At 41.8% G+C, this 12516-nt stretch overlaps 1 protein-coding gene across 1 annotated transcript in view; it reads left to right on the top strand.

Moving 5' to 3' along the window:
- Positions 1–12516, top strand: part of IKBKB (inhibitor of nuclear factor kappa B kinase subunit beta) — a 1202582-nt gene that overhangs the window by 230354 nt on the left and 959712 nt on the right. Inside the window, exon 6 of the mRNA XM_069617660.1 lies at positions 10748–10836. Within this exon, the coding sequence (XP_069473761.1) occupies positions 10748–10836 (89 nt within the window). The remainder of the gene's footprint in view (positions 1–10747; positions 10837–12516) is intronic.

The following is a 12516-nucleotide window of genomic DNA, read 5'->3' as shown; positions in this document are numbered from 1 at the left end:
CCTTCTACAGACACCCATTGTTACAGGAATATGATGAATACAAATCTTAATTCAGAGAAGCAAACCGCAGGAATATATGTCGAGTAAACGGCAAGCCTTTACAAAGGCAATAATGACTAGCTAAACACATCCTGAGAAAGTGCTGGTACTGAAGTATCCAGACATAGTGAGTACAAAGCTTGTAAAAGCAAAACTGGGACAGGGAACTTGCCCGGCAGAGCAGAACTGGGAAATCTCACAGGTGTGGAGGTACTGCACATTGGTGTTTAGTTATGTTACCTAGGCCGTCCAAGCACTGACACTGAACAAAGAACTAAATATATTGGTGATTTAACACAGGAAGAGTAACATGGAGAAAGTAACTTGCATAAGGAAGTTGCAGCTGGAAGGGAAGTCTGGCCAGAATCTGAAGTACAAGCCAGAAAACTCATGAGGAGCTGTAATGTCCACGCAATGCCTCTAAAACATTGAATTCACAACAGTGTCATATGAGACCTCATCTGGATTATTTAGACTAATTTTGGTTGGATTAATTCAGTGGACTTGCACATTTTGTTTTGCTCACTTACCTTAAGTGAAGAAGCACCTTGCGCGCCTTCAGGCTTCTCTGCTGACACAGGCTCTAGCACTGACACAAGGAACTACCACTGGGAACTACATTTCCCAGAATCCCAAACGTCGCCTTAAGGAAACGTCAGGCACTTCAGCGCCGGCGCTTCCGCGACGAAGCCGGTCTACGCCGGTCCGCAGCGTCCCACGGCACACGGCTGAAATCGCTGCCGGATTTCATACACAGGCACTGCCAGCCAAAATTCAGATATGGGCTACCCCAATATCAACGATCTCCTGTCTCGAACTGTCATTCTACAACAGCAAGGCATGGTCCAGGAATTTCTTAGATACAGACCTGAGCCCCTCGAACAAAATGTAAGACAGACCTGAAGTATACCGCCCAAAGCTGACATACACACTGAAACAATTCATGAAATAGAGGCCAGTAATGCCAATATTAAAATTGCATTACTAAACACCAGGTCAATGACCAAACATGCACAAAAAATTAACGATTACATTGATGAGAATTTAGACATTTTATATCTAACAGAAACATGGTTACAAGAACCTGTTGGACCCACTATTGATATTGCTATTCCACCTGACTATAACATCTACCTTAAAAACAGAGAATCCGGAAAGGGCAGAGGAGTGGCGATCATCGCAAAAAACTCTATTAAGCTCTTTGCCACCCCGATTCAGTGCTCAGGATGTGAAGTCATTCACCTCAAACTGACCCCCATCCAAAATAACTGTATAAACATCATAGCCTTATACAGACCTCCATCTTTAACATCGGAATTTAATGATGAAATTGTGAGCATCCTAAATAACCTCAAATCCATCAATACAGAAACCATTCTGATGGGCGACATAAACAGATGGAGTGGAAATCAACATGACCAACAGGCCCTAACCCTAGAAGAGGACCTACAAAATATTGTTTTACCATCATTAATAAAGGCCCTACGGCTATTACAGGGAACCAGCTGGACTGGATTGTCACAAACAGTACTAAAGTAACCATGCTCGGCACCTATCCATGCATCTGGTCAGATCATTTCAAAATTGAAATTTCCCTGACTCTGAACTTTAAAAAGGAAAAATCATCTAACATACCCAAATCAGTTTGTGAGAGGAATTTAAAAAAAATCACGAGTAGCATGCTCTCGGAAGAAATGTTGGAAATCATGAACAACACCAAGGATGAAGACCCTTGTGAATACTTAATAACAACATACAATCAAGGCATGACAAAATTATTAGACCTTCATGCCCCCCTAAAAAACAAGAAAGTCCGACCCAACTCTAACCACCAAAAATGGTTTAATGCAGAAGCAATTGAACTCAAGAAGGACAAAAGGAATTTTGAGAGGAAATGGCTTAAAGAACCCTCAGAAACTAATAAAGCAAATTGGAAGAATGCAAACCGCATTTACAAATCCAAAATTATAGATTTGAAGAAAAATCACTATAATAACATCATTAGTACGGCGGCAAACTCCACTGGAAAGTTCTTCCAGATCCTAAAATCGTTGGACAAACCTACCACTTACTCCACCATTCCAACCAACTGACATGGACTGCGAGAAAGTCCAAACCGCATTTCATAATAAAATTGTCAAAGCTAGAGAAAGCATCATAAATTGCCAGACTACAAATTCCTCATTTGACACCAATCTTCTAGAGAACAAGACCAAATCAGAAAACCCCAAATTTCTTTTCAGGTCCATCACTCTTGATGAAATGAAAAAAACACTTTCCAGCATGAGATGCACATCATGTTTGGAAAATGTATTATCCCCAAAATTTATTTTGGACAACATAGCTATCTTCGCCCCCTTCTTTACAAGAATGGTTAATGCTTCTTTTAGGGACTTAACAGTACCCAACATCATCAAAACTGTTACGGTCACCCCCTGCAAAAGAAACCGGACCTCAACCAGCAAGACCCAGCCAACCTTAGACCTATAACCAACTGCAATTTTCTGTTGAAAATTTTGGATAAGGTTGCTACAGAACAACTACAAAAATATGTGGATGAAAATAATTTACTACATTCATAGCAGTCCGGATTTCGATCCAGCCATAGTACAGAATCTGCTCTGCTAGATCTTCAGACAGAAATGCTGTCAATATTAGATAAAGGCAAATCAGGCTTACTGATATTGTTAGACCTCTCGGCAGCATTTGATTTGCTGGACCACTCAAAACTCTGAGAAGCCGTGGAAAAATCAGGAAATTGCTCATCAGGGGCAACCGAATGGATAGCTTCATTCCTTCAAAACAGGCAATCGAGGATTGTCTGGGGAAATAAAACATCTAATACCAAACCGGTAGACTATGACGTCCCACAAGGAGCCAGTTTCTCCCCACTTCTTTTTAACCTTTACATGCACTGCCTCTGTACCATGCTCTCCCAAATGGGTATATTTTTTACGAACTTTGCTGATGATACCCAGCTGGTCTTAGAACTTAGTGGGGATTACGACAAGGACAGTGACATGCTCTCATCTTTATATAACATCATAGAATGCTGGATTAAAGCAAATTGGATGTGTCTAAACGGCTCTAAAACCGAGCTCATGATATTCGATTCCACACAGGCCAGAAGAAAATTGAGTCCACTCTACTCCTCATTTTCCATTAAAAACACCCAAATACCGATCTCTGAAAAAGTGAAGACCTTAGGAGTATACCTTCAAGCTTCATTAGGTGCTGAAGCCCACACAACTTACCTAAAGAAAAACTGTCAGTATCACCAGATATTATTAAAAAAAATCAGACCTTTATTAGACCAAAAGAATAGCACGACCATCGCTAGGGCTACAATACTATCCAGATTGGACTATGGTAATGCCCTACTTCTAGGAGCAAACAGCAATTGCATCAAGAAATGTCAAGTGATTCAAAATAACGCCATCAGGACCATCACAGGAAGAACTTGGAGGGAACACATCACTGGCGAAAGGAAGGCCCTCCACTGGTTGGCCATGAGAGAAAGAATCCCGTTTAAATCTCTCACGATGGTTCACTGTTGCTTATACGGTAATGCGCCAGCTTACCTTAAACACTTCAACTGGTATGCCCCAACTAGGCGGCTCAGATCCTCTAATACAGGCCAACTGCAAACATTCACAACAAAAAAGCAGCATGGACTTGGAAAAGCCTTTCCGACTCTAAGTATAAAAAAATGGAACGAACTTCCCACCTCACTGAAGCTCGAGTCCAACTACATTTCATTCCGTAAAAAATTGAAAACATTACTTTTCAATTAACTCCGCGGAACAGGCTAAATCTCTTTGAGGAAATCGGTCAATTTACTTGTGTCCTGTTTATCACTATTCGTTGTCCTGTCTTCTCATCAGCGCTCTGATTCCCGTGGGCTTTCAGCGCTTTACAAATAAATAAATAAATACATTTGAACTAACATACATTTTGACGTGTTTATTTAATTTTCTTTTTTTTTGGTTGAGCATAATTTATGATGCGGTTAGGATTAGAGTTAACCCAAGCCTAAATCTAAACTGTAAACTAACTCCCTTAACCTAAATGTGGCTCTTGATATGAACCCAGTGCCCTAAATCTCCAAACAAAATGCTAAGCCTTAAGGCCTGAGTTTTAAATACTTGAGCCTGCACCTATTACTATAATCTAAACCCTCAAACCCCTGAAACTATACCCCAAGGCCTAAACTTAATATATTAGCCTAAATATAAATGTAATGCAACATTCAAGAATACCCATCCACATTTAAATCCAAAAGCATAAACACATATGCCTAAAATAAAATCTATTGACTTTAACTACTAGGTCCAAATCTAACCGCTTGCTGTAAGTGTTAGTCCTATATTTAGACTTTATATATACATTCACTGTATCTCAATTTAACCATAATACCCTACACTAAACTGTATCTCCTTAATTTAAACCCTTGGTTAATCAAGTTTAACCCTCCAAGCCTGAATAGCCAAAGTAAGTTCATATGATGCTGTATTGTTTGGAGTTGTCAGTTGACTGAGCGTCTGGGTGATATATTATTGAATCCCAATGTTTGTTCCCAAAATATTCAAAAAGCAGAAACAATTGAGGTGTACATGCAACATTCTTTAATATTATTTTGCAGTATTAAATCCTTTGTATTTGAGATTCTAATGTATAAATTAAAGATGTTTGTCTTAAATCATCAGACTTAAAATTCTCTTGGCAATCACAATTTGCAATAATATGCACTTTTTGATTGACAGATGCAAAAAGTTCTTCAAAAACCTTCTCATTTTGAACAATCCTTGTGCTTTGTTTTCAAATGATTTTGGTATCACTGAATTAGTTGTATCTCGGTCTTTTGGATTGATAAAGTCTTTGTATTTTTTATGACTCTAAATCAGTTAAGTCTCAGTCCTCGTGTTTCACCACACAAAGTGGATCTTCAGGTGGCATTATATTCTTCTCTTCTGATAACATGTACGTGTCAAAACAGAAGACAGATTATTAGAGTGAGTGGGAAAAATTGGGTGATCATATTATTTAATCGAGTTTCCTCTACTGAATTTTAAAAAAAAAATTGAATTACACTTATCCAGCCCTTAACTAATGAAGAACATGATTTTCAGACTTTTAAATTCCTATTCCAGAGTTTTTCTGGTGTGGGATTTGGCTGGTGATTAATTAAAAAGAACAGAAAGAAAACTATGGTGGTGACCTAAGTTTCAAATTGCTACATCTCATTCTAAAGGATTCTTAAGGATCAGCTGCTTTGTAGCACATTTTTAAGAGCGTTTAGGTTATGAGTGGAAAGATTTATAAAAGAAACATTTTCAATTACCTCTCAGATTACACATTAGGGATGGATTCGATTGTCCTCCCATTTTCCAGCAATTTCAGGCATTTCAAAATGGCGCCAAATATTTTATATGCACGTGATGACATCATCGGTGATGAAGAACACTGTGAATCTGACTGCTGGGTCACCAATTTCAGTGAATTGCCAATTTGAGTATTTTTTTATCAAATGTTTTTTTAAATGTGTAGATTCTTTTATATATACTATTTCTATGAGTGTATGTTCATGAATTTTGGTTGCTTGCTCTATCACTCTTTGTATAATTTCTTGTGATGTGCATGTTAACATTTGCTCCCATTCATTGAGGCCTTTTTTTTATACTCCTTCAACTGCTGGGAAGATGCATATTCTTAAGCCCCTTGGTTTGCGTCCGACTTGCAAATATATTTTTCAAGTTTTTATTTCCCAGCATTTGGAAAGTTCCTTTTTAGACACATCTTCTAATCTTTCAAACATTCTTTTAAGCAATATCGTTTGTGCTCCATTGGTGTTTTTTTTCTTTGCGTTTTGAGGATTTCAAAAATAATTAATCAGCTTCCTGATCCCTTAAGTCCTTAAGTCAAAGGAGTAGGACATTCTGTTAAGTTTCCTTATTGTTGTTTTAGATTTGTTGATCCAGGGGGATTTATCAGCCCGAGATTAAGTTGTAATAATAAAAATCAATTATAAATGTTGCAGGCATTCACTAGTTTAGAGAACTAGTGAATGCCTGCAACATTTACGATTGTAGTTTAATATGACCTATGCCCTTCGCATTTAAAAATCTAAACCATCATTAATTATAAACCTTAATTCCCAGCCACACTGTGCCAGTGCTTTAAAGCAGCCTTCTGGATGCCTCTGGTGCGGTTTACATAGAGCTAACCATCTAAACCGAAGTGTAAACCCCATAACCTAACCTCACTCATAAATGCTTGGGCCTAAATTTAAAAAGAAGTTCATCAGTCTAAACCCTTAAGCCTACATTCCCAAGCCTAACAACCAATAACCCTAAACCTCGAAGCGTAACTCAAAACCCCTATACTGAACGCATCTTTACAACACCCCTGAACACTTGCAGCTTATTTACAGGGTGTTAAAAGTATTGCATTTCTAAGGGATGGGGTTTGTTTCTAGTTTTGAAAAACATTTTGGATGCAACACAACCTTCTCAAACTCATACTAATCCCTTATGTCTAAACCACAAAGCCTTTACTGTTTATTCTTGTACTACATCCTTGAGCCTAGACATCAGGAAAAGTGTTTGCGACATGCAGCACTAGCAGGATAAGATATCTGGAAATGTGAATGCTGACAGGCCTGTTTGTACACTTCTCCCAACCCTCTGTGACGATTCATTGGATCACATCCCCACCTGGGAAGACCCTTCCTTGTGAGGCGGCTACCCAATAGTACCTCTAGGGGTTGTGGAAAGCAGGACCTCACAGGGAGAGACTCCCAGCATGGGGATAAGTGCTTCCGTTCCATGAAGGGTCTCCCTGACCCATTTTCCTTGTCAGAAATCCCTGAAAACTCTGTCTGTTAGGGTAAGGCTTATTCTGTCTTTGATGCACGAATCAATATGATCCAGACAAAGAAGAGGAAAAAAGATCTGCAAGTAATGACAGACTGCTTGGATATACTAGTGAGAAGAGTTGGCTGCAAGGAGGCATAAAGATAATCGCAACAACAACAAAGAAGGACTTGACCACTGCGCCGGGAAGGATCGAGTCCCAGGAAATAGAGTCAGAAAGGACTAGGAAGAAGAGAGACCAGCCGGCGTGAAGCCAGCCCAGCCCTGGAAGTTTGAACCTGGGAACGTGAAGCTGCAAAGACGCAGATCCTCAGTGGCGACATTGGAAGCCAAGCTCCTGGCCAACTGAAGCGATGGAAAGAAACCAACAGTGGCGTGACCTCAAGGACATGGACAGTGTGGTTCTGCAACTGCGCAGGAGCTGTGTGGGCTAAGTCTCTGCAGACCCGCAAGGACGAAGCGGGGAGCAGAGTGAAGAAAGCAGGAGGCTCTAAAACTTTTCGAGTCATGGCAACTCCCCAGGAAGAAACGGCGGCGCAGTCCCAACACAATCCAGGTAACAGGAGCAGCGGGAGACCTCGTCTAGGGCAAATCCAAAGTCCAGAAAAGCTTGGGAGTGATCTCCCTCGTCACAGTAGTGACACCGAGAGAACCAAGAGTCAAGAGATGCGCGCGAGTAATCTTCCTCATCACAGTAGGGGATATTCCAGGTTTCAAGAATCAGGAGTGAATCAAGAATATCCTATGACAGCCCTCGAGGCTATGAAAGGTGGGTCAGGAGAAGGGAGTCATTCTCCTGAGCACGCTTTCTTTGTTCAATCAGAAGCTAAAGCAAAGGATTGCTGGAATAGAGATAACGACTGCGCCAGTTTACCAGGAGAAGGGAGACATTCTCCTGGTACTATTCTTCATTTGTATGCTGAACCTTTTTTGTAGATTAGTGGTAGGGTAAGAGTAGGTTTTGGACAGAGGACGGACACTGCATTTAAATAAACATCCTGATGATGAGCGCCGGAGTTGTCATTAGTTTAGGCAGGGATAATCCTTCAGAGATAGGGAGAGGTAGTTTTTTGTTTCTTCAAATGTTAATAAAGCTTTGTCGAAACATGCTGCCCCTTTTTCTGGCTCCTTACTCCACCTCACCACACCCCATAGTATATGTCTGTGAGTGCAGACAAAGGACTTAGGAAATGGGGATTAATGACCGACATCCCGATTGGTACTGTGACGAATCAAAGGTAACCGTCACTTCTCCCCATGGGGGAGCCTTCACTTTTGATGCTAGAGAGGTGAGACTGCTCCGCAAGACCCTCCCTAGTGGTATGGGCAAGTAAGACCTCACTGGGAGAGAATCCCCCTTAGGGGACAAGGACTCCATTACCTAGAGGAACTCCATAGACCATCCACCATAATGGCATATATAGGATTGCCAGATTTAAAGAACATTGTAAGCTCCTGGGACTTCGCTGACAACAAAACTAAAATATCCTAGTGTTCACACAACAGAGGATCTGTCTCTTTAAAGGAAGACTTACATTTACCTGAGACGAGGAAGCTGAAGGAGAGGAGTACGCGGAGTAGATGTGAAGCATGACCAGAGAGTGAAGAGCAAGTAGGGGAATCCCCCTGATGAAGTGACACTGGGAGGAAGCAGAGTCGAGGAGAGCCGCACAGCCTGTGACTTTCGTCGAAGTCCTGGGCAACAGAGGGAAACGAGAGAAGCTCAGCATTTCTGAGGAGAGAGGAAAGTGCTATCCCTGCGTTGTCGTGACCACAAGTGCTACGTGATGGGCAGTGCGCCTTTCTAACAGCGCCAAAACCACAAAGCAAAGGAGTCCACGAGAGACCATGTGATGTGTAGTCTGATGTGACCGGATAGAGGAAGAGAATCGAGTGAGAGATACTGGCGCCAAGAAGGAATAAGAGTAGCGGAGTAGAGGAAGAGCGCCTGAGCGAGCGGTGAGCCCGAAATTGTTCCCCCTACAAATACAGATGCAACTTGAGTACCGGGAGGCCGCCAGTGCATTGCTATGTAAGAGGGGAAACTTGTTTCACTGAAATTGATGAGATATTGAAAATAACGCCAGTAAAGTGGAACTGTATTGTGGGGTATATGGACCCACCCAACAGCATTTCCCCACATCACCAAGCTGAAGTTGCGCAGAAACCACAAAAAGCCAAAATCCCAATGGAAAAGAAACCCTTTTTCACCTTTAAAAATGCAGCTTTGACGCTAATTTCCTCTGTTCCTTAAAGCCACTGTGATTAATAAGCCCTAGCAAGCCCTGTGAGTCTCACTGTGCCGGTGCAAAACCAGGCATGATTCTGAATTAACAAGTCCTGTCAAACCAACTCTGAAAAAAAAAAAAAAAAAATCAACCAGGAACTTTACTTTGACTTACACAGGAAACGGGGTCATTTTCTTTGCATAAGTATCCAAAACTCAGCTGTTCAGAGAGACTCTAACTAGCTGAGCCATGTCTGTTTCAATGTATCTGTGCTGCAGACCAACTCCAGCATTCCAGAGAATAACAATAGCTGCAAGACATTGTGTGAAGGTGTGGGAGAGGAAAAGTCGAAATTAAGAAGGAAGGCCAGCTGCACCACATGTAAAAGAAATAGGCCTTTGCAAACTAAAGAAAAACAAATGCCTGTGTATTGGAACAGTACACTGGTGAATGAAAGCCTGCCAGTCTTCAGCAATATGAAGGGGTTTGTTGCTGTTGAGACTATATAACGTGGGTTATTTTATGCAACCGGCTTGCTTTAATTCTGGATCTATGATCAGAAATTAAAGGTTAAAACTATGGTAGCTGGAGTTGGAAGTTGAAAAACAGGTTTTCTGCTTGGAGGGGTGGCACCAAAAGGGAGGGCTCTCTCTCAGCAGATACTGACAACCACCTGATAATTACGGGATTGAACAGACTTTCGTCTCTGCTGGGACACCTGACAATGAAGCTCCCAGGGAAGGAAGTCTAAAGTGTGAAGGGGCAATATAATTTCAATCAAGGGAGAAACCCCCACCATGCTCTGAAGGAAATGATAGTTGGCAGCAGTTGAATAAGAGAGTATAAGAAAGAGCATTACAAAGCTTTATGGAATAGCTATTCCAAGAGGGGCGAGCAAACTTAAGTACATTATAAAAGAACTACAGGACCTTGTCCAGAAGGTGACAGACTATCTGAAGACATTTTATTAACGAGACCTATGGAAGACATAGAGACCTTGCATAAGAGAATAACCAGAAGAGCCATTTTCCTAATATTTAAATTGTTCAAATCGTGGCAAGGTCTGATAGAATTAGTTTTGAATGGAGGACATCTTCATTTTGGACGTTATGACGACTGATGAGCTTGTGAGTTATTTATATAGGCAGAGAAACCCCAAAAGCAATGTGGAAAGATAGGCCTTATTGTTCTTATTGTTTTAATAAACCACCCTCAAAATGTCCTTCAAGCGTCCGCCTCCTTCTTCCAACCGGCCACACATCAGTTCTGGTGAGTGTTTGCATGCAGCCGGGAACATCAGAAATAGTGAGTGCTGACAGAAAACGTTGCTGCTGGATAATGTCACTGTGGGGCAGTGGGGAAATGGTGAGTGCAGAATAAAGGGAAAGTGGGAAGGTGTGTGGGGAAGGAGGGGGCTAGTGCAGAGCTGCTGTGCTGTTGACTTTGAGAGAAGGCAACACTTTGGCTAGTGTCGGGGAGGTGGCAGCAGTTGTTTGTGCAGGTGTGGCAAGCTGCACTGGGCACTATTTGTTGGTGAGGGGTGGAATATTCTACCCAGGCCCATGCGTCTCGGATGTAGCAGTTCACTTCCTCCCCTTTGTCTTGCAGCCTCAGCTCTGCGGTACTTGCATGAGAATCGCATCATCCACCGAGACCTGAAGCCGGAGAATATAGTTCTGCAGCAGGGACAGCAGAGGGTGAGGAAGATGGCTGTGGTTCTCGCCAGGTGCTTGGGAATGTTCCCTTTTGTGCATTAAAGCCTGTGTCAATGTTCAGTATGTTACTTAGAACTAAGAAAATGTCGACGTAGCTTCAGCTGATTTCACTCCCTCTATCCGACACAGCAGTGAGCTCATGTTTCTGGAGTTTTACCTATGCCCGTATGTACCCATTTACCCTCACCTCTCCCACGCCTTTTCAGGTGCGCAAGAAGATTGAAACTCCGAGGGCTAACGCATCAAATAGTAGGGTAAGGGCTATCTTCAGAGACTGTGTGGGTGGGGCAAATTTACTTGCACAGTGGCCCATTCCTATAGGCCTTGTGGGAAATACTGTACAATTGGCAGCCAATGTAATTTTCATTGGGCCATGGTTCTTGCCCAAAAACATAATGGGTTTTAAATACAAAAAGGATATTGTGATGTTTCCTGCCAGCATAGTATTGCTGTGGTTGTGATGTTTTGTATGGTTGGGTTTGCCAGTTGGTGCTTATCCACCTGCGTTGTAGCATAACCCTATGTACATCTGAGTGACACTACAGTTGCAGTGCCTTTGAGGTGTCCGTGGGCAGTCACTTAGGGCCTGGGCCCTGATTTTGTGCCATTGTATTGCGTCACCTGACATAGTAGCTCCTAGCATAACCGCACACACAACTCCAGCACGCAAACATGGGTTACTTAATGGAACGTACACTGCCAAAAGGTGAATGTCTACACTAAATTTCCCTAAACCGACCACTAACCCATCATAGATGCACCAACACAACTCTCCAAAATAATTAAATGCTGCTCTGACAGTCACCACACACAACCTCAAAATATACTTTTGCAAACCTAGAGCAAAGCGCACAATACACACTGCTCTAGACAAGGTGACACTTAAATGCTAGAGCTTTATCTCTTCAGATCTGCATATTGATCATTGTGACAAAGCATCGTTGCCATGCTCCTATTGTAAGCCCCCATCCTGCTGCCTATGGATCCTGAATCTCCAAGAGAATCTGCAAGTCAATAACATTACAGTAACGCGGCCCAGGCAACTTCCGTGACTGGCAGCAAATGAATGTCAGTCTGCCATGCTATCCTCTCTGGTGCAGTGACTGGCTGGTAAGACTACATATCTGCCTGTAAGGTTGGGCGATATGGGAACTTAGACTAGAGAAGTGGTCCAAGTGGGTGGGAGCGGTCGGGCGCAGTGCTCCTCTACTTCTTTTAATTACGTTTTACAGTTCCTATACTTTTATTTTAAAATAAACCCTTCCGGAATGGTTTCGTTTTAAAATAAAAGTGTAGGACGAAGTTGAAACTTCTGTTTTGGCTTTCAAGAACTAGTATCAAACTGTATGCAAATCCCGCAGTGAACCATCCTGACAATGTGTAAATGCGTAAGGAAATCTGTCAAGTCAAAAGAATGTCATTGAATCTTTATTTTCAACATCCTGAATGGAAAACTGCAAAATGATGATAGCATGAACACATCTCCTAATGTATAGATAGCACTGTGCGTTCAGCACCATAAGAAATGCAGACGGTCCTTTTTATTTAAAAACGTTAATTGTACAGAGGGGTCCTATTATTTGCACTTAAATGCAAACAGGCCTCTTGTATGCATTTTCAGTCATTTGCAAAACAAAGGTATGCACGCAGGCATGCTTGCTT

Source organism: Ambystoma mexicanum, chromosome 10 (assembly GCF_040938575.1).
Source record: "Ambystoma mexicanum isolate Mex_15411 chromosome 10, UKY_AmexF1_1, whole genome shotgun sequence".
In the NCBI taxonomy this organism is placed as follows: domain Eukaryota; kingdom Metazoa; phylum Chordata; class Amphibia; order Caudata; family Ambystomatidae; genus Ambystoma; species Ambystoma mexicanum.
The sequence above is the reverse complement of the archived record's forward strand: the minus strand, read 5'-3'. Positions and strand labels throughout refer to the sequence as shown.